The sequence below is a fragment of the Martes martes genome (assembly GCF_963455335.1).
Source record: "Martes martes genome assembly, chromosome: 9".
In the NCBI taxonomy this organism is placed as follows: Eukaryota; Metazoa; Chordata; class Mammalia; order Carnivora; family Mustelidae; genus Martes; species Martes martes.
Window position 1 is genome coordinate 116502675 of NC_137896.1, and position 22360 is coordinate 116525034.

The window sequence follows — 22360 nt, forward strand, 5'->3', positions numbered from 1 at the left end:
CCTCCCCCTCGCCAACTGGCCCTCTTGCTAAGCCAGAGGGACCTGCCGGAAAGCTGGACTGGGCGTGGGCCCCCTCCTGCCGGTCAGCACGGCCACTGAGGTGTCCTCCTCTCCAGGCTAGGAGTGCTCCGTCCAGATCCCCTCACCCGACCTGCCTTCCTCAGGGCTCAGCTTCCCTCCTCCCCACAGTTAGGTCATCAGGCTGGAGAGCCTCCTGCTTCCTGTTCTGAAGCTTCTCTGTGCCTCGGCCTCCTATGCCCACCCGCCTCTCTAACATCCCAGTTGGCCCCACTCTCCTGACACGGAAGCCTTCCAGGACCCGCTGCCTAAGGCATTTGTGGGATGTGGTTCAATGTCTCACTCGGCCTAGTGAGGAACATTCTCCTCTACCTGCTTAAAACAGTGCATGGGCAGCTGCACGAGGTGACAGAAGCACGGTCTCCGTGGCCATGTGGACCCGCGTGTGCATATGGCGGGCTGCCCTCTGGCACCGGGACCAGAGACAAGACCCAGCCTGCAGTCCCCATGCAGCCGTTCACGGGTCACACAGGCTCCTCTCGAAGCTGGGTTACCGGGAGGCTCCATGTACCAGGACACCTCCGCATGCCTGGCCCAGAGCAGGGGCTGCCACCCTCCAAGGTGGCAGGGCCTGTGGCCTCAGCTTCCCCATCCATGAAACGAGGAGCTCATGTCCGAGGGTGCTCACGCCTACTTCAACCCTAGTTCTGATCCCCTACCCAGTCCAGGAAGCAGGGAGTTGGAGAAAGCAAGTGGGGGTGCTTGTGGGGAGTACGTACCCAGAGATTCAGGGGTCTTCTCCCGAGGCCCACTCTCCCGAGCCAATCTTAAAAGAATGGAGGAGAGAAAAGAACCATGAGAGAAGGCAAGTAGGAGCCACTCCAGCGAGGAGCAGAGGGGTTCCTGGATGGGACAACGGGTGAGATGGGGGGACCTAGGGAGGGGCTGTGGGTGGCTCTGTAAGGAGGCTCCCGGCTCGAAGCTCAAAGCTGCAGGAGATGCAGCTCCATCTGCAAAGTCAAGGGCAGGCTGACAGGAGACCAGACCAGACCAGGCTGGGTCCAGACACACGCCGCACATCACTGTCTCTGCCCCGCTCAGGGGTCTGTGGCTTCTCCCCACCATTCCTGCAGGAGTCTCTGCCCCAGCGTGCACAGCCCTCTCTGGTCACCGAAGTGGCCTTTCTAATGCAGATCTGATGGCACTTCCATGCCAAAGGCTTTCAGTGGCACCTGGCTACTTCAGGATAAAGCTCACGGTCCTCGGTTTAGCCCACGGGGCCATGCAGCCCTACTAACCTCATCTTCCTATCTCACACCAACACCGGTGCTGGTGTGCACACCCCTTACAGCTCTGGGAATGCCTCCCGTCTCTCCCTCCTCATTTCCCAGACTCTCCCTCAGCCTTCAAAACTTGGTTCCGGCCTCACCTCCTCCAAGAAGGCTTCCCAGTCTGATTGAGATCATTTCCCAGCAGGCTCCCCAGAATGATGGGCAGTCTCCTATTTTAGCACTTACCTCACTGGACTTCAGTCCAATGGTTTCCTAATAAATCTCTCTCATGAGCTCCTAGGACACAGAGACTGTCTTGTTTGGCTTTGTTTCTAAGGAAACTGGCACGTAGCAGGTGCTTAATAGCTCTTAAGTAAGTAAATGGACGCGTGGACGGACGGGTGAGTAGTGAAGGGATGAAAGAAATGCTGACGGAGGCTCCTTCCCACCTCCGTGCTAGCATCCCCGAGTTAATGGAGAGGAATTGTGTCACAACAAGGCGACAAACAGGGAGGAATTTATTGTGTGACTAAACCACACCAGGTACAAGCTTGGCACCGTGGGAGCTGCAGAGATTTTGAGACATGGGCTCTGCCCCGCAGGGCTCCCAGTTGAAGAATAGATAGGGGCTTTAAATTAAAGTGTGGTCAGGCATTCCATGGGCTAGATGCTTTGTAGACAGCGCAAAGGAGGCTCTTCCGGAATCGCCTCCCCAGGGAGGGCAGGGAAGACCTGACAGCAGGACTAGTGTGCGACTGGGGCTTGAGGAACAGTAAGAGCTGAATGGGGGGCCCCGGGTGAAGGCTGGTATTGGGGCTGTGCAGATGGGGCAGGGAGGTTCTGGAGGTGGGACAGCTCCCAAGGGCAGCACAGGAGGTGTGCGGGGTGGCAGGCCAGGGATAGGCCCTGAATGTCAGACCGGCGAGACTCGTCTTTAAGCTGCTGCCACAGGGTGTCATAAAATGTGGGTCGCGTGGAGGACAGGGCAGTGCACGAGAAGGGAAAGTGAGAACGCAGAGCCCACACGGCAAGGTGCCGGGCTAGGAGCTGTCGGGGTGCTCAAGAGGGAGCTCGTGAGTGGAAATGAGTAGGCAGGGGCAAGAGAGGGGTGGCAGCCTTCGTATTTTCTCTTGCTTACGGAAAACCTGATGGAATGTGGCAATCTGCTGGGACATGGGGCCATGGGAGCAAGAGCTGAAGATGATGCTGAAATTGGAAGATGGAAGAGAATGCCCACACCCTGGGGAACGTCGAGAGATTGTGGGAAGGAGGTGGTTTGGGGAAACGTGAGGTGGCCCATAGGTGTGGCCGTGATGGTGGCACAGCGTCTCAGCCTCCTTCTGACCCCAGATCTGCATCGGCCATGAGGACACTGAAGAGGCCCACCAGTGGGATGGACACGTGGAGCCTGACCCTAGGGAGACCTCGGTCCAGAGCAGGGGATGAGGGGGTGAGGAAGACACCCATTGTCGGAAGAACACGGAGTGGGCACAAAAGGCTGGGACCGAGCTGCAGGAACGGCCACATCTAAGAGATGGACGAAGGAGGGCACAGGGGCACTGTCTAGAAGGTTCTGCCACCGAAGGTCAAGAAGCAGGTTTCAAGTCAGGAGGGAAGGAAGGAGAAGACGACAAGGATGTCAACACGTCACAGGATGTGAAGTCAAGAGCAATGAGGGTGGAGTGAAGGCCGCTGGTCTGGGGCCGGAGAATCCCCCCAGCCACCAGGACCACCTCTGAGGGGAGGAAGGGCCCAACGTGAGCAAGCAGAGGTCAATGAAGCAGGTGCCCAGATCCAGGCCCAGGCCCACGCCCTGCAGGGCTGGGAAGAAGGTAGACATGTGTGCGGATGGCAGGGAAGGCAGCATGGGAGACAGAGAGGTGAGGAAGCATGAGAGAAAAGGGAGAATTCAGTCCAGCAGGCCCCAGAGGGATTGGAGAAGTGAGGCCTCTCTCATCCTCCCTCTGTCTGTCTGTCTCTGTCTCTGTTCTCTCTCTCTTACACACACACACACACACACACACACACACACACACACACACACACTTACTCCGGCATCAGTTTGGACTGACCATGGGGGTGTTTTGGGCCATCTGAAGAGATCTGTCCTCCTTATATCCCATAAATCAAGATTCATTACAGCACACCAACCCTCTACCCACCCTGGTTCCCAAACATCTTTGAATATAAAGGCCCCTTATTACACCCAAAACCTTCTGTGGACCACTCCCTCCCACCTCCATACCTGTACCTGGTAATGCTTGTATTTTTAGTTTCTATTAATTAAGAAAATATGTAATAACAAAGAGTTACCCTGAACAGAGCTCCTATTTTATTCATCTCTGCGACAACCACAGACATCCACAAACTGGTGGACTCCGGAGGCCGAGACATTGTCTACTGAACCCAGACACCCAGCCTGGGGAGCTCAAGGATCAGCCCCATGCGGTCCCCAGGCCTGTGGCCCATGGGTGAGCCAGGCTCTTCATGTGCCCGGCCCCCCCAGAGCTCCGCCCTGGTGCAGAGGCTCAGCGGATCCCAGAGGGCTAGATGGAGAGGGGGCTGCTTACCGTGTGCGGGGGGCCCTCAGGCCCGTGAGGAGACCCTGGCCTGGAGGCAAGCGGCTGGGCAGGGAGCCAGGAGTACAGGAGGAGGCCCCAGCGGACACCGCAGCCTTCGGGATGGGCGGGATCACAACGCCCCCCAGAGACTTGTGCATCTTCTCATCATTGCAATGCAGGTATTGTCTGGAGATCTGCACCTGGGAGCGGAGGTTGGGGAGAAAGTTCTGGAGGCTCACGTCCCTGGGCCCTTTTATCAGGAGCCTCTGGGGTGGCAGGCAGTGCTGGGAAGTGTCCTCTGGTTTTTCTTCTCAGCCATATCACCCTGGAACCCCCCCCCCCCGAAAAGCTCATTGTTTCCTTCCCACTCCAAGATAGAAGACCTGCAGCAGGCGGGGTGGGGGAGGGGAGAGGCTCATCCCTATTCATTTTTGTTACTACTTTTTGTTTTTCTAATCTTCTCATTTCAGAAACTTCTACAAATCAGAGCTGAAAGGGATCTTCAAAAACATCTGGTCTAATACCTTCTTTTTATAGATGTGCAAAGTAGGCCCAGAGAGGAGGGGGACTGGCCCAAGGTCACACAGCCAGTGAGGGGCAGAGTGCAAACTCAGATCTCCTGAGTTTTAGCCCAGCCAGCTTTCCCCTCTGCCATACCCCCTTGCCTATAATGGGGAGGGTCAGAAGCATGAGGAGCTCCGGAACGTTTAGACCAGAGAGAGCCTAGGGAACTCCCAAGTGTGGGACTGGTGGTCACACAGCTGTGCTCAGCCCCTCTGGGGCAGCGTGCCAGAGCTCCCAGGCCATCTGCCAAGGTTTCGGGTGCTGTGGGAAAGATGCTCCCCGCAGTGGCCCCCTTATCCCTGAGGGCGGCCACTCACACACCTTGGGAGAAGCTCCAGGCTCAGGAACTGGGGTAGGAAGGAATGGAAACAAAGAGGGACCCCTGGGTGGCTCGGTTGGTTAAGCACCTGCTTTCAGCTCAGGTCATGCTCCCCGGGTCCTGGGTTCGAGCCCTGGGTAGGGCTCCCTGCTTAGCGGGGAATCTGCTTCTCCCTCTTCCTCTGCCCCTCCCCCAGCTCATGCACTCACGTGCTTGCTCTCTCTCTCTCTCTCTCTCTCAATCTCTCTCTAATAAATAAATAAAATCTTTACCAAAAAAAAAAAAAAGAGTGGAAACAAAGACAGAAGGACAGAGAGGCACAACACAGAACAAACCACCTTACCTCCTGGGCACCAGGTCTCAGCTCCTGGGGACCCCGACTGCTCCCAGGTGGGTCCAGGCCCTTTTCCTTGGCTCCGCCAGCCTCAGGGGTGGTGGGGATGCTCTGGATGGGAGGCATCGGCCTGGGCGCCTTCAGCAGCCTCTGAGAGGTGGCCCGGGGGATGGTGCTCCTCAGAGGAACCCCTTTGGGGCCTCCCACAGGATCCAGGGAGGCTGTGCAGAGGGGTGGGGTGAGGAATAAGTTAGTCCCAGGAGCACGGGGAGGAGAGCAATTCAGACACTGGGAATAGGGCCATAGGTTCCAGGGGAGGCTGGGACTGCGAGAGCAGAAAGAGATCCACCACCACCCCCTGGCCCCAACCCCACCACTAGGCTGAGCAGCAGACAGCGCCAAGGGCCCATTCCCATTCCTATAAAATTTGGCAAAAAGGGCCAATCAAAGTCACCTATTTAAAAGTCAGAGGCAGGCTGGGCAGGAGGGACACCAGTCCTAGAGTAGGAGTCAGGACAGCAGGCTCCGGTCCTGGCTAGAAGCTGTGGGACCTTGAACAAGTCTTTGAATCCCCACTTACTCTTCTGTAACACGAATGTATTTATGTCATGGGGTTTTCCAAAGATCGGTGACTTACATAAAATGCCAAAAAAGTACTGGGCACATGGCAGGTGCCCATAAATTATTTCTGTTCCCCCTTCCTTTCCAGCTAATGATATGGGGGGACTGCTCTTCCGGCACAGGGGACACCCTAACCTAGTCTAAAAGCAGACCACGACACTTGGAGCTCTTTTGTGAGTAATGTCTGTGCCCAACAGGCATCCTTGGTGCCCCCTGCCCACGCCCTCTGGAATAGCGCCATGTGCCCTGCCATCCCCACAGTAAAGAGCTCAGGATTATCTTTGCAATGATTGGTGGCAGTGAAAAAAACTTAACGTTTAATTCTCGAAGGCCATTCTGTTCCAGCTACACCTAAGTGGTCGCATCAAAACCACCAAGTCCCAAATAGCTTCTCTGCTCCCCTGGTGAGCCTGGCTCCCCTTTGCCCCTGGTCAGTCCTGTTGGGGTGTTGAGGGAAGGAGGAAAGGAGGGGTCACAAGCCAGGTGGAGACAGTACCCACCTGGGGCCCCATCTGGGTGGTGGCACCAAGAGGCCAACACAGCCTCCATTCAGGGTGCAGAGGGCAGCCACAGCCCTGCCCTGGGGACCAGAGATCCCCGTCCTGCCACACTTGCTGAGGGACCTGGTAAGTCAAGATCACTTCCCATCCACACCTTGCATAAAACAACTCCTATTTTTTTTCTCCTGCACTAGAACTTTGTACAAAGAGATGACGTGTCTAGAGAAAAACTTCGGACCTCTCAGGGAGGGAGTCCGTGAACTACCTTTGGTCTAGCAACTCCAGAAGTTGCACCACTTGGAAATTCTAAGCAAGCTTCTCCAACACATTGACCCCCCTCCTGCTGCCTCCATACTGTCCAGCCACAGGGGGACTCCTTACAGGGGCTCCCCGTGTCATCCTGGGCACAGTCACAGCCCCAGGGAGACCTCAGCAGGGAGAGTATCTTACTCAATGGAGAGCATGTCCCCAATGTCCCCACCCTTCCGAAGACTTCAAGCCTTCTTATTCCTGGTGTTACTCAAACATTCACTGAGCTACAAAAAGGACCCAGTTACATGATTGGTCCAGGAGAAGAGGAGAGAGAAAAGGAAATGAAAATTTATTAAGTTCTACCCACAATGCCAGGTGCTGAGAATTCTATGCACAATATTTTCATCACACTCAGGTATACAGAAGTATAAGTATCCCCATTACACTGAGGGGAAACTGAGGTTGAGGGGGTAACTGACTTGCCCAAAGTCCCAGAGCTGGCCAGTATCAGGGCTAAGATTGGAACATGTCCTGTTTTCCTGGTTTATCCACCACTCAGATGAGAAAGAAATATAAAGTGCCCGCTGTTGGGGGCACCTGGGTGGCTCAGTCGTTAAGCATCTGCCTTCGGCTCCGTCCTGAGATCGAGCCCCGCCTCGGCTCTCTGCTTAGCGGGAAGCCTGTTTCTCCCTCTCCTACTCCCCCTGCTTGTGTTCCCTCTCTTGCTGTCTCTCTCTGTCAAATAAATAAATAAACTCTTTTTTTAAAAATGCCCGCTGTTCAATTCTTGGCTCATCTATTTAACAAGCACTTCTGGAGACTCTCCTTTGCCAGGCAACTCTGCCTTGCACTGAAGCCTCCGCAGCCGCCCTCGTGGAGGTTCCACCAAGTGCAGAATCCCCATGAGAGACAAATAATCACACAAGCAAACACACAAATGCAAACTGTGAGAAGAGCTAAGAGAGAAAACTAGAGGGTTCCATTAGAGGGTGTCACTGGGTGGATGCCGACTGGGGAGTCAAGGAGACCTCTCTGAGGAGGGCTTCTAAGCCAGGCAGGAAGGATGAGTGGTAGCCCCGTGAGGAAAGGAGGGAGGTGGGGGGACAGCCTGTCAGAGCCTGAGGCCAGACGGAGCCTACCTGCTCCAGGACTAGAGGGTCAGTGTGTCTGACAACAGAGAGGAGGGGAAATAGTGAGCAGAGCGCAAGGGAGAGTGAGCAGAGCTGGAGGGAGAGGAGCAGAAAGCAGAGGAGAGGGTGTGGCACAAGCACATGGTGAAGGCAGCCGGCCTCACACACTGGGGACTCTGTTCAGGAGCTTACTCTAAGCACATCCCAAAACCTCGGGGTGGTTCTAAGCTTCATTGGTGGGAGCAGGAGGGAGACTATGATCCAACTGGCGATTTAGAAGGATCCCCCTGGAGAGAAGACTAGAAGGAGGAGGAGGCAGCCAGGGTGGGAATGGGGAGGTGAGCTGGGAGGCCAGTGCGGAGCCCAGGCTGGAGGGGCATTCCCAGGAGGGCGGCTGACAGCGCCCTGGGTGGGTGCATCCTGAGCAGCTCCTGACCCTCATAGCCGGGTAGCGGGGGTCCCTGGCCGCAGGGTGGGTGGGAGGTGGGTGGGCAGGGCCCAGGGCTCACCTCGGGAGGATGCTGCCAAGCCCTCCGAGAGCCTTCTTTTCTTGAGCTTGTCCTTGATCTGGGTGGTGTCCCGGGCCACACTGTTGGCCTCAGACTCCAGAGAGGAGAAGGGTGCCAGGGGGTTGAACCCCAGAGACAGGGCCGCAAGGCCCCTGGGGTGGCCATTCCTGGCCTGCCAGCCCTTCAAGGGGGCATCCAGCTTGAGGCTGCGGGGGTCCCCGTGTCCAGGCAACAGCTGCAGCGGCTTCTCCAGCAGGACACTTGGAGTTGGCCGGACGGAGGCTGAGGGAGACAGAGGCAAGAGTGGCTAGGCACCCAGCACCCTCGGTGGCACCAGGCCCCATTGAACTCTCCGGTGCTGCTTCCTTAGAACAGTCAGGCCTTGCCCCACGAATCCCGATCATTCGATGTTACCATCGATCTTGGGTCAATCCATTCATTCAACAGTCTCTGGGAAGCCTGACCTTAACAAGGTGTGTCCTGAGCTACTCAAGGGAAGAAAATGGGAGTCGATATGCAGCCCTATGACAGCACAGACATGAGCCATAAATCCTCGGGGAAGGTCTTCCGCCCAGGGACCACCATTCAGCCACCTCCAGGGTCCCAACCAATCCATTCAATATACCTGACAAGACCAAATGTAGATTGAAAAGAGAAGTTGAGGTGACTCAATCATGCTTCCATACAAACACCAGCTTATCTAATCGCCCATTCAATAAACATTCAGAGAGCGTCTCCCCTGTGCCCAGCACTGTCCAGGCAGTGGAGACCCAGAGATGGGTGAGACACAGTCTTTACCAAGAAAGGACTTTCAATCTACTACAGAAAAAGATTCATCCCTCAGTGGGTTTGTTACAAGGTCAACTGGGAGATATGCCCTGAGAGAGATGCCAACAAAATGTTTTGTGCACATAGAGGAGGAAGAGAAGCATCTGGAAGGCCTTCATGAAGTGGTGGTGGTTGAACTGGTCCTTGAAGGAGCCTAGACTGTGGGAGGGCCAGGGAAAACACACACAGAGACCAGCTTTTAGAATCTCTGCCACACACACAGCGTTTTTGGAGGGCCTTGACCTAAGCCATGAGCCCTGCAAAGGAGGCCACAGAACCTGGGTGGCACCAGGACCGGCAAAAGCTGACCTGGGTGCTGGCCACAGGCCTGTAAGGGGAGTAGCTAGAAGAGGGCAAGGAGCTAGAACTATCATGTTCTCCCTCACGAACACAGGAACCGGGGTTCTGCAGAGAAGAGGGTCTGCAGCTGGAAGTCAGAGCAGAAAGTGGCCGAGAAGCTGAATGGCTGGCCCGCAATTCACCACGCCAGCAGCTATCCCACTACAGGTGTCGCTGTCCCCACCACCGCCCTGGCTGCTGAAGGCCAGCCCAGACCCCCAAGCAAGGGACAGCAGACCGCATCTTCATGGGGGCTTTCCCTGGGATCTGATGAGAGTGAGGGGTGTGCTGGGATCCCCAATTCCTTGTTCCTGGGGCTCTCCCTCTGTGCACCTCCATCCCCTGAGGCACAGAACTGAAAGGAACCACCTAAAACCAAAAGGGATTTCAGCAGCAGACCGCAGTAAAAATAGCGTGTGCCCTACCTGGACCGCACCGCCAGGCTTCTAGAACAACTCACATCCTCTCTCCAGGAGGGAGCCCCAGCTTTGCTCTCTGGTCCCTGGCCCTGATTGGGCAGCTGCCGGTAGAACCCTGATTCTCTGCCCCTGGTCCCCAGGGAGGCCACCGAGGACACTGGAAGGCCATTTGGTGTGACCAAGTCAGCAGGCCAAGTCCCACCCACCTCACCTTCTCCATAAGTCTGCAGCCTGGAGTCACTTCTTCCTCCCGGGCCTGCGCGGGGCCCCATACTGGTCCGAGGGACACTCCCACAGTATACGGCCACTGGAGCCAGAACCTTGGCTGGGGACAGAAGCACCGGAAGCCCACTGAGACCAGGACTGGGGAACAGGCTGCCCCAGTACTCTTCCCCTTAGGGTCTCTGTAGCCCACGCCCAAACCAGAGCCTGGCTCGTGGATGGGGGACCCACCACCCCACGGCCCAGCCAGCCAGGGCACCACGATCTGCACCAAGGCTCACCACCCCCCTCTTCCCAGCCCTCTCGGCCTGCCTCCCCACTTCTCCCCACACTCACCTGCCTTCTCCATCCGGCTTTTCTCCAGGCGCCCCCACCCCCACTGGGCCACCTCTTCTTAGTCTCCTTCATGGGCTCCCCTCCTCCACACACCCCCCACCCTGCCTCTGTCCTCTGCTCATCTCACAGGCCGCTTCTCACCGCCATGCCTTTCATTGTCACCCTCATGAAGTAACCCCCTGACCTGTGGCTTTGGCCTTGACCTCACCCCATGGCCGCAGAGAAGAGCATCCAATTAGTGGCCCAACAACCCTCTCCTGGGAGTCCTCCAGCCCCTCATCAGCGTGTCCCGCACTGAACCTTCACCTTGTCCTAAACCTCCCTGGCTCAGCACATCAATTTGATTGATCCCTACCCTGGATATTTACCAAAGGCTCCCTGTCAGGGACTCTGCCTCCCAGTCCCTGATGAGACCTGAAGGTCAGTGCGGGAGACAATGAGTAACAAGCAGTGACACTGTGGGGAGCTCAGGGGAAGGGGGGCTTGGGGGAGGGGCCCTGAGCCGAGGGAAGTGGGAGGAGGAGCCTCAGCGAAGCACCCACTGCTTTGAGAAGCCTTGCCTCTCCTCTGTGCCCCCACAGCAGCCCAGGCATACCCCATCTTACCCTCCCCTCTCCTGGCTTCTTCCCTCCTCACCCTGTCCCATCTTGGCACAGGGACCTCATCCCATCCATCTTTGCAGGACATGCACTCAGGGAGCACTTTAGTATTAGTATTATCCCCATCCAAAGCACAGCTCAGGACTATGCACAGGGCCCCGACCCACCACCTGGAGAAGCCTCCACCAAGGTGCGACCCGGCACACCCAGTCCCAGGGTGGAAGGTCCCCAGACAGGAGGCAAACAGGAGTCTGTTCCCCTCCTGTTTCTGTCAGCTGTGTGACCCTGAGGAAGTAAGTTAGCCTCTCTGAGTCTCGGTTCCCAGGTCAGTAAAACAAAGGAGCTGGACAGGATTAGGGGTTCATACGGTCATACCTTCATCCTATTTCTAGACTTGTAGGTTTTTCTTAAGCTTTCAGTACTTCCCATTTCCCTGTAAGAATCTAATGCCCGGCAGGAACCTGATGTGGCATTAAATTACGCAACTGTCCTCACATTAATACGGCAAAGCCCCAGGTGCTCTATCCCTAGGTGATGACCTGTGTCTGGAACTCCTCTGTTCCCAGGGCCCCGGCTCCAGCCCCGCCAGGGAAAAGCAGCTCTCCACCTCACCAGCACTCCCTCCATCTGTGGCGGGACCTGTGGATCCCCTCACTTGCCAGAGGAAACTGAGGTTCACACAGTTGGCTCCCAGAGCAGAGCATCGGGCCTGGAACTCCATCTCCTGACCCTGAGCCAGCCACACTGTTTCCCTTCTCCTGCCCGGTCCGCTGAGGAGACAGAGACACCCAGCTGTCCCTGAGGGCCCAGCCCCATGTCCTCTGACTACAAAACAGGACAGCTCCTCAGCCGGCCCACCAGCACAGAGTGGAGGCAATGCTCCACCGAGTTTCTAGAACACTCTGAGCCTTTCCCTGGGCCCAGGAGCCCCCAGACAAGAAGTTGAGCATGGAGGGCCAGCATCAGCCAGCAGAGATCTGGCACCTGCCTGGCTTCATCTCCCAGGCCGAGGGCAGCCCCTTACCTGGGGGAACAGCATCACGGGTGCTCATGCCCTGGGTGGGGAAGGAGCCTGAGAGGTTGTCCAGAGGCAGCAGCTACTTCCTGGGCCGTAAGCACAGTCCTTGGGGATCCAGAAGGCAGCAGCCCGTATCATCCGCGGTCCTACGGTGGGGAGTGGCAGAGGGATGTCAGTACAAGTAAACGGCTTTGCAGGAAGCCCGTCAGGAGCCCAGGTATTCTTGGAGTGAGGAAATCTGCTGCTGGGCCAAAGGATGTCTCTTTTCTGACATTCTGCCTCTCTGAGACACTTGAAGCCTTCCGGGTGCCAAGCCTGCGCCACGGTGGGCAGAGCGGTTTGTGAAGAGCATCACCGAGCCCACGAAGCTGGCTTCACTTGTGGCTTTGACAAGGACACCTTAGGGTCTCTGGGGAAGGTGGACTTTATCGAGGCAGAGTCTGACGCCTTTGTTCCCCATGAGTTTCTATTTTCTTCAAAACCCCATTTTCTCTGCCCACTGGCCCAGAAGCTCTTGAAGAATGTCAAGCTTTGTGACTCTGCTTCTCACTCGGGTAGGTGGCAGGGTCTCCCCAGAAACCAGCTCTCCAGTTTCCTCTCAGGATGTGCCAGGCTCTATCTGCACACAGTGCTTGGCCTGCACTCCCCCCGTCAGAGAGTCATTTCATTGTCCTGTGGCCAGCTGCGGGACCACGTCAAGCCTCGTCCTGGTCTCCATTAAACCTCTAGGCTCAGTCATCAGCTCTTGCTCAGGACCTAACTTCTCTTTCCATGTGACAAGGGTCTCACCCAGACTGCGACCTCACAGAGTTTTAGAGTCCTTGCCAGGATAAATGTGACCCATTTTCACCCTGACAGATAGTGAGGTGGATGGCCAGAGCCCATATCGGTGACAAAATCAGGGATAAAGACCACATCTCTCAACCTCTACTCTGGAGTAGCTCCCTCGAGATACCATCTGGGGACAGGGCAAGACGCAGTGCCAACTTCCTTTTGCTGAGCAGCAAATCCCAACTCAGAAACTGAGAAAACCTGCCTTCCATCTGGAAGGCAGCCTGCCACCGTCCCCTCCCTGGCCCCAAAAGGCAGAGCAGCTCCTAGCAACACTCCAGGCCCCAACAGAGGTTCCCACCCAGCCTTCACCTGGTCTCTCTGCTTACATCCTCAAGCACTCAGGTTCTCTATCCAAAGAGAATTTTCCTCACAACTCCCTGTGTGCTGACTACTAGGATAAGTATTTGGCCACAGGAGAATGTCAGTGAGACACAGCACTTCTCCTGAGCAAGGTGGCAGAAGATGACTCCACAGGTCTTAACACCCCATCCCTAGCTCCAGTAATCCGGCAAAGAGACCCAAGAGATTGGCAAGGCAGCTGCTTCCGGCAAAGCCCAGCACGAATGTTCCAGGCGGGGCAGGCCACCCACAGCTGAATTAAGGCAAACAAGCTGGAGTCCAGGCTTTGTAGACAGTGAGAGCTGCAGGCCCCACGGACTCCTGCTACCACAGCTAACAAGAGCATCGGTTTTCTATGCGAATTATAGGCAGAGAAGAGATGGTTAGCCATAACCCTTCTTGAGAACCCTTCTTGAGAATCATTCTCGACTGTGGCTGCAGATCAGAACCACCCGGGAGCTGATAAAAATGACAGATTGCAAGGCCCCATCTCTGGCCCCTACTGAATTAGAGTCTTCTAGGAAGCAGGCCAGGGGGCTCTTTTTGGTTTCTTTTTCTTAACTCTTGTGTGATTTCAATGTTCAAACAGGACTGAGAACCACTGGGATACAGTTCGGGTTCACTTTCTAATGAGATCTCAGCCTTGCTTCTCACCTTTCACTGTCAAAGTAGTTAATGCTGCCTCAGTTTCCCCAAAGTGATCACTCTCTAGGAGGCTAAAGAGAAGATTTGGAGCTGCCTGAGAGTACAGATGACATAAGTCTCAGTGGCCAGCTCTACTGGAAAGGGCCTTCTGAATAAGACAGCCCCCTCCCCACTCGCCACAAGCGCTTCAGCAGGTCAAATGGCAGAATGGCCACCGGTCAAGACAGCCGACATGACTCCATGCCCTGGGGACACCCACTGTACAGAAAGGAGACCCTCATCCATGTCACAACTTGCCAGAGCAACCCAGCAGGCAGACCCCCTCTTGGGCCTGCTCCTGACTGCGTCAACACTTCTGACCCCTTAGGCCCTCAGGGTCCGCGTCAGACCTGCGTCTCAGTCCTGCGTGCAGGACTTCCTGGGCACCTGCCCCAGGGGAGGCGGCTACAGCTGCATATGGACCAACAACCACGTCTTATATCGTATGTGAGAACCATGGGCAGCACCTCCCCAGGGAGATCACGGGGGTCCATGACCTGGTGGGAACTTCAAAATCCATGTACAAACTCTAAAAATCAAGATCAGAAATTCCAGCCCCAATGCAGATAGAACTTTGGGCTTTAGCATCAATCGGACTTGGCACCTGACGTCCAAGACACAATCCATTGAGCCCCCATTTGCACCTGGCCCTGTTCTGTTCTGGGCACGGAGGTGTGACTGTCCCCTATTGGAACAGCCCACCCCTGACCGAAAGGGCTAACATCTAGTAGGTTCTGGGGACCAGGATTGTGTCCTCTTTCCCTGAGGCATTGCCCAAGGTAGCTGGCTCCCCCACCCTTGGCCTTGGTTTTCCGGCTTCGGGGGTGGAGTGGTCCAAGCTAAATGACCACTGTCCACCCACCCCTTTCACTAAAGCTACGGCTACAGAGGCTCCATGGTGACCGGCACCACAGGAATGGGAAAGGTGACACAAGGGACTCAGGTTTCAAGTGGAAAGGACACAAAGCTAGAACTGGCCCCATAAAGGACGTCAGCCCCAGGGACAAGATCCCAGTCACCCTGTGCCTGCAGAGAGGCCTTGGAGGGGACATGCCCCTGATCCCAAGATGCAGCCTCACATGCCTCCCTCCCAGGGGCTGCCACACGTTCAGCTCCCCTCATGTGACTGTGACACTACCCATCCCTCCTTTTAGAGGCCTCTGAGGACATGGGTTCCAAGAAGCCAGAGTTTGCGCCTCCTCAGACCTGCTGAGTGGGAACAGAGTTGTGATGTCAAGGTGGGTAGAGAAGGGGACTAGGGCAAAGACGGTAGAGTGGAGAAACCTAGGTTTTGAACCCAAAAATGTCCCCCACTGAAACATTCTCTGAAGAGAGGCTTCAGATGGGTACCCCTCCCACTTGCCTCTCTCATATTAACTTTAATTCCTCTGAGCTTTGATTTCTTCACCTGAAAAAAAAAAAAAAAAAGTCCTACCCAAGGGTTTGGTCAAGATGAAGTGAAGTCATGTGCAAAATTTCAGCACCTTTGCTGGTAGACAGACGATAAATCAGGTAAGAACTCTTCCTCTCCCTGCCCTGCCCCCACCCAAGTGCCATCTTTAAAGTTCTGATGGGCCAGAGGCCTCCGTCCCTACAAGCCAGACCCAGGTGACACGGGTGCCCCTCACATGGAGGAGACAGATGTGTCCGCAAAGTGAGAGGCCCAAACGGGCAGGCCGGGCCCTCCTGCAGTTCTCACCTGGGATGCTGCGCTGTGAAGCGAACGCCAGGCTGAGCGCAGAGGGCCCTGGGCCGAGATGGACACACGCGGGACCCGCAGTGCTGTCTGATTAGGTGCCTGGAGACGCTCCACAGGAGAGCGGCATCCTCGCTGGGCCCGGAGGGAAGCGGGGTCTAGATGGGGAAGGAAACGGGAAAGGCCTCGCAGGCTGAGGAAACTGTGAGTAGAGACGAGGAGGAACAAACAGGCTGTGAGGTTGGGGTTTGGGCGAAAGCCCGGAGGCTGAGAAGGCGGAAAGCCGGTGTGGGGAGGGAAGGGATCTCTAAAGACTTTTTGAGGAAAGAAATAACATTATCTGACCCCTGGGGCTGGTAGTCCTAGGAGCTGTCTCTACCTGAACCAGGAGACTGATCCCCACAGCCACCAGACACCCCCAAGAAGAGTCACCCAAGGCCCCCCACTCAGGCTCCAGGCTGCGTAGGTGACTGACACGCAGGCTGGCTGGCCCGACTACAGCTCGCGGAGGACTTGCCCCGCCCACCATAAGCGCCCCCTTGTGGGGCGGGGCCTTCACACCCTCTGAAGCCACACCCACTGCTGCAGATGCCACCTCCCTGCCATAATGGGATCAGGTGGGGTCAACGCTCCTGGAACCGTCTGGGCTCCAGACAGCAGGACGTGCATCAGCTAGCAGGCCCCCGGGACGTAAAGAAACCCAGAGTACCAAACACGGGGCCTGGCACCTAGTAGGAGCTCCATGGCAGCGTGCATGAATATAAAAAACAAAATCGTAGCCCATCTTACAGACAGTCTTGTTGAGAAGAAACGAGGGAATGAGACTAACATTTCTTAGTTTCATGCCATTTAGCTTTTTTTTTTTTTTAAGATTTTATTTATTTATTTGACAGACAGAGATCACAAGTAGGCAGAGAGGCAGACAGAGAGAGAGAGGGAAGCAGACTCCCTGACAAGCAGAGAGCCCGATGCGGGACTCGATCCCAGGACCCCAAGATCATGACCTGAGCTGAAGGCAGTGGCTTAACCCACTGAGTCACCCAGGAGCCCCGCCATTTAGCTTTTGAAATAGAGCAACAAGGCACATGTTATTGTCCTCATGTTGTGCCTAAGAAGACTGAGGCTCAGAGAGGCTAGGTAGCTGGACGAAGGCCACAGAGCAGGCCAGTGGAGGCTTCCGGTCTGGCGCTCCCTGCTGCTGGAAGCAGAAGAATGCAGTACTACATAGCCAGCAACAGCCCCACGTTCAAGTCCATCACCTACCAGCTGGGAGACTTCCCACGCGGTGCGGTACTAAACCTCTCTGAGCTTCTGTTTAACTGCAAAAGGGAAAGAAGAATGTCTTTCTCACGAGGTTACTGAGCATAGTCAATAAAATATGAAAAGCATCTCAAATCGTCTGGCCCCTAAGCAAGAATTCAACAAACGGGAGCTATTAACATTATTCTTTAATAACGATCTTAGCGTGTGTGTTAAGATGGGCAAGAAGGAAAGCGTCCTTTTTGAAAGCTTTTGGGGCAAGAAGCTCTAGAGGCCTGACCAAGGCTGGGGGGCAAAAGGAGATGCCCCCTGGCCGATGACCTTCATTGCGGAAGTTTCTGGGGTGAGCAGGAGGCAGCAGACAGGCTGGGGCAGGACCCTTAGAAGAGCAGCTCAAGTATCACCTCGCCGGGAAATGCTCCAAGTGATCGCTTCTTACCAGAACTGGCAGAGTCTGTTAAGAAGGCAGTTAGTGCCTGCATCTTAATGACTTTCCGGGACAGGGTGGATCTCATGGTCAAGAGCCCAAAGCAGAACTTCTCAACCCTTTTCATTTCCAACACAGCTGAGGAAGGTTTCCATTTGCAATAGTTCAGTGTGGGTGTTGGTTGACGGGAGCAGGTATAGAGAGAGGAAGGAGAGAGCTGCCTATATGTCTTGGGCTGTGACATTCAAAACAGCCCCCCTACCTCCCAGGAATTCTGATATGAAACATGGGAAGACCTATGGTTGAGAAAAAGTCTTATTTAAGCTCTGTTTGGAAAACAATGACCGTAAGTGACCAGCACAGCCGCCCTATGTGATTGCTCAGGTTGGGCACTGCACAAGGCATCATAATTAAGGAGACAACATTCACACTGCAGACACTACAGATCTGCATATTTATTGCCCTTCTCTGATGAACAGAAGTAAAGTGCCTTGATAAAAAGTTGTCTTTTTCTAACTCACACAGAGGCACTGAATGAGCAGTGGTGGCCCTAGTGAAAAGGGTATGTGACATATCCATAAATTTCCAAAATTCAAAATCTTCTGAGCCTGCCCTACTTTTGTGTATCATCTTGGTGCAAATATAAATTAGAAGTCAGAACATGCGCTAGTAATTCAACAAAGCTTCGCATGGTGGGGACAAGAGACACCTTCATCTGCTCCCTCTGTCACTGAATTTTCAGCTGTAAGAGACCCCGAAGGTCAGCTGGTCTCCCAGCTGGTAACTGAGGGGTTAATGTGGGGCCTGGAGAGGCTACAGGACATACCCAGGGCCTTCAAGAGCCAAAGCGTACTGTGGGGACAAGGTCCTCAGCTCCCTCCTCCCCCCTCCCATCAAGGTCTCCCCCAAATGGTCACCTTAGCACTGGGCGGGGCAGTGACTCAGACTGCCAGGCCTGGTCAGAGCCATGACAACGTGTTTCTGAGGACGTCGTTTCCTGGTAGGGCTGGGGGCCGTTGTGTCAATCCTGCTTGAAATCACACAGCACTGGCTGGCGATTGGAAGCCTTCCGCCCATCCCCCCTGACATTTTCACCATCAAGGGCTGAGTCGTTCAAGACCTTGATCCTAGTCCTGGAGTCTGACACAGAGAGGCCTGGTCCACTGCCCCACGAAGGCTTTCTGCATGGTTTCCCCGCTCGGGGACCCCCACTCAAGGAGCTGGAGCTCCGGTCATCAAACTGCACTCTGGGAGCAATTTACAGGTTCGACAGGACCAGAGGGGCTGAGAAGAAAGAAACAGTCCTTCCAATCAACATCTCAGGAAACTTGTGGTGGCCATCCCTGGCATCTAAATGCCTGTCCCGTTCCAGGAAATGGCTCTTGACAAAGGTCTCCCTGTACGAAGCTCAGCAGACTTCAGACCACTAGCTCTGCCCTTTTCCAATGGCCCCAGGAGAAAACTGACTCTGCTTGACCAAAAGCTAGAATCTTCCATGGGCCTCTCCAGGACATATGCCAGGTTTTGCCCGGAAAATGGAAAGGGCTTCTGTGGAGGGTCATTTCTTCTGTCCTTATTTTATTGAAGGGAAAGCCAAGACCCAGGAGGGGATGCAAGGAGAGCCCAAATTCAGAGGCTTTGACACATAGACACATGGGAAGCTCAGACCTCCGGAGAGCTGCGCTGCAGCCCAGGACTGTTGCTCCAAGATCGATGGCAGAGGAATCACGTGGATGAGGGACGGTCCCTAAGAAAGAGAATGGGGCCTAGGGACAGAGAAGCCTGGAGGGCAGAGAGGAACATGGAGGTTGGGAAACAGCATGATGAGGGGGCTGAGCCAGGAAACCAGGGAAAAGGGACCTCCCCAAGAAGGAGGAAAAAAGGCAATGCAGGCCCTGCCCCCCTGCTAATCAGGGAAATGCAAATCAGACCGCCATCACCAGCCTGCAAAGATTGCCAACAATGAAGACCGGACAATACCAAGTGCCAGAGAGACACGATGTAGGGCTGGCGAGGGGGACATGGGCACAGCCACAGGGGAGAGCGGTTTGGCTCATCTACTAAAATTAAAGACACGCAAGCCCTATGCCCGGCAAGACCGCCCCTAGGGGTCTACCTTTGAGAAAACCTTGCATGTTGTAAACCAAGACAGAAGTACAAGAATGTTCATAGCAGCCCTGTTGGCAATGGCCCAAATCTGGAAATAACCCAAACACCCAACAGGAAACTGGAGAAGAAGTTACGGGTATTCATGCCACGGAATATTCCATGGCAATGAAAATGAGCAAAGCTACTCTACAGCACTCCGTTCAGCACCATGATGACTCCGCTCTGCGGTGCAATGTTTACTGAAAGACACTAGGCACGGAAGAGCCCAGAGGCTGCCATTCTGTTTTTGTGCATTTCAAAGACAAAATTCAACAGCTTAGACATGCACACAAAGATGGTAAGACTTTATAGAAAAACCAGGGGAAATGAGGAGTGTGGTCAACCCGGGGAGGCAAGGAGGCGGCTGTGATAGGAAGGGGCCTGTTGGGGAGGCATTGGGTCCTGCCCTAGAGAGCGTCTCTTTCCTGCCCTGGACAGTGGTGGCTACACATTAATTCTACTTTGAACGGTTGGTGAGTCTTATACATTTTTTTGTCAGCAAGAGGTTGAATATAAAACAAGCAATAAACTTCTCATCATGCCAGTGAGCAGAGTTGGGTGCCTGTGAGGTGGCATTGGGGCAAAAGGTGACCTTGGGTGACCTTGACGCTCCTGAGCTCACCCTGATACCTCCCCGTCACTTGCTCCCATGACCTTCCACCTCCTTCTTATCGGCCAGGCCAAGGCTGCAGGGGCTAAGCTGGCCCACCTGGGGTTGGAAAGGACCCGTCCGCTTACACCCATGCACGGCCCGCCTCAGTGGGGCTGGGCACCGCTGTGCTCCATGACCCTCTGCAGCCATGGACAAACCCCCACCCCCGACCCCCAGCACAGGCCCTACAGTCCCTTCCAGGGCTCAGGAGGGAACACCAGCCCTTCGAGGCCCCCAGCCAATGTAAGCCCTTGTCCTGGAGAAGTGGTTCACAAAACCCCTTGTTTTGGGAGTCCCAGATCTGCTCTGGAAAGGAACACGATCATATCTGCTGTAATAATAATGGCACCACGAAAAGTAACTTCCGTTGAGCACAGGGCCCAACACACTTCTCTCTCTCCTTACCTTCTCCACCCTTCACAAGCAGCCCCAAGGGAAATGTCACTTAACCCCCGCTTTACAAACAAGGAAACTGAGGCTCAGAATGAAAAGGGCCTAAGTCCGCACACCCAGGGAGAGGTGGAGCGTGAATTCAAACCCGGACCCAGGAGAGCCGGTAGTGGGAGCAGCTCGGCCTTGCAGCAGGCAGAGCTGGCTTTGAATCCTGCTTCTTCCAGCCTGTCCAAGGCCTGTGCCCCAGCGCCCCTAACACAGAGCCTTCCTTATCCCTCTGGCACCATCACCCTCAGCACCCCAGGGAGTGGAGCTTACCCCCAAACAGGGAGCTCTGCTGGAGGCCATGGCCAGGAGGAGAGGGCAGCCCCCTTCCATAGCTCATAGGCTCAGAGAGCAACAGGCTCCAGAGAGAGGAAGGGATGGCTCCACAGTCCCGCCGCCTCCTCCCTCGGAGCCCTGTGTCCTTGCTCCAGATCAGCTCTTCCACACCCCTCCAAGGGCTCCAGGCAGCCTGACCCTCCTCCCGCTCGTTCCTCCCCGGCACATCCACCTTACCTCTCCGTCCAGAGGCCAACCCTGTCACTGGAGGAAACTAGGTGCTGGGGTCTCTCCACAGACAATGTGGCCCATGGGACCGGAGGGGCAAGTACAAGGTGGCCCCAGGCCTGGCCGGCCCCAGGCTGCTGAACAGGCCCGGGCCCAGCTTCGAGTGTGCTGCCAGCCTCTGCCAGGCTCTCCCTGAATAAACAAGGCTGCATAGCAACCGCTGCTCCGAAGGAGCCCGTAGCTCCTGCATGAGGGAGAGAGGGAGCCAGGAGACATTTCCCCTTGGCCTTGTTTCCTCTGGGGCCCCACTGGGCATGGGGCACTCCCAAGTGGCCAACCTGTCCTGTGGGGCTGCTGGTGAGAGACAGTTGGGCCGTGCTGCTCAGTGACCACAGCAAGGGAGTGCATGGCGGGCTCGGGGCAGGGATGTCGTTGGCAGTGAACTCCTGGTTTTGCGGCAGGGGGCTGTGGGCCCAATTCTGCTTCAGCTCCCAAGCTGCTTCTAGATGCAGATGGGGCAGGGAGGGTGAGCACCCGGGCCTTGGCAACAAGTAGAACTGACTTTGAATCCTGATCTAGTTTCTTCCAGCTGTGACCTCTGGCTGGTCCTTAACCTTTCTCAACCTCTGTTTCCTCATCTATAAAATGGGGATAACAATACCGACTTGAGAGGGTAGCTGTAGGGATTAAATGGGGCAGGTAACAGGCTTGTGATTATGTCCAGCCTGTCATCAGGCCGCGCATCCCTGTTAGCGCCCGTCCCCAGCAGAAACACAGGCATAGCAAGAGGCCTGTGGCCTCCTCCTCAGCCAGATTTCACTATCCCAGCTTTTAGAAAATGCGAACACTAATAGCCCATATGTGCTTCCTCACGGAGCCCAGGCCCCTGGCAGAAGCACCAGGCTGACATTGTGACAACTGCTCCCTCACGCCAAACCGTTCTCATTCTCACTATCCAAGGGCCACAAGGTGGGGGCAGTGGGAGCCAGGGGCCTCGTGGATTTTACGCAGCATTGCAAAGAGCCGCTCGCCCAAAGACGCTATGAAGTTTTCTAGGTAGATCCCCAAGCCGTTTACAAGGGAGCAGACAGACATAAGACAGAGTGGGGAAAGCTGGCAGGAGGCTGGTCGCACATCCAGGAGGCCTGGCCGACTGAATCCTACGTGCCCAGGGCTTACTGACCGAACCCTCTCCTGGCCTTGCCAGCACCTTCCTGGGTTCTTGCCTCTTCTCTGAGACACTAAGAGCAGGCCTGTGGGGCCTCCCCTGAGGCCGTGGAAGGAACAGCAACCACACTCCACGAGGTGACCAGGAGGGCCAGCCCGTAAGCACTGACAAGATCCCACAAGGCAGGCACTGGCCCCGGGGCCAGAACGCCACAGGCCTGCTGGGCTCCACGGGGAGGCTGCTGCCCTCCATTGCTCCTCAGCGGGCAAGGTGGCGAGCCGACCTGAGCTCCTGAGCTCCCTTTAGCAGAGGCCCCGGGAAGGAGGCATTTCCTCCAAACCAGGACCAGCTCAGAGCAGGAAGAAGCTTC

General features: G+C 55.5%; 1 protein-coding gene across 1 annotated transcript in view; it reads right to left on the reverse strand.

Annotated features, from left to right (window-relative positions):
• The window catches only part of TOGARAM2 (TOG array regulator of axonemal microtubules 2), a 41348-nt gene extending 29383 nt beyond the window's left edge, over positions 1-11965 (reverse strand). The window contains exons 1-6 of the mRNA XM_080814243.1: positions 11847-11965; positions 9877-9990; positions 8080-8361; positions 5077-5288; positions 3860-4050; positions 798-844 (exon numbers count right to left, since the gene is read on the reverse strand). Of these exons, the coding sequence (XP_080670369.1) occupies positions 798-844; positions 3860-4050; positions 5077-5288; positions 8080-8361; positions 9877-9990; positions 11847-11874 (874 nt within the window). The 5' untranslated portion in view covers positions 11875-11965. The remainder of the gene's footprint in view (positions 1-797; positions 845-3859; positions 4051-5076; positions 5289-8079; positions 8362-9876; positions 9991-11846) is intronic.
• Between the last annotated feature and the right edge of the window lie 10395 nt (positions 11966-22360).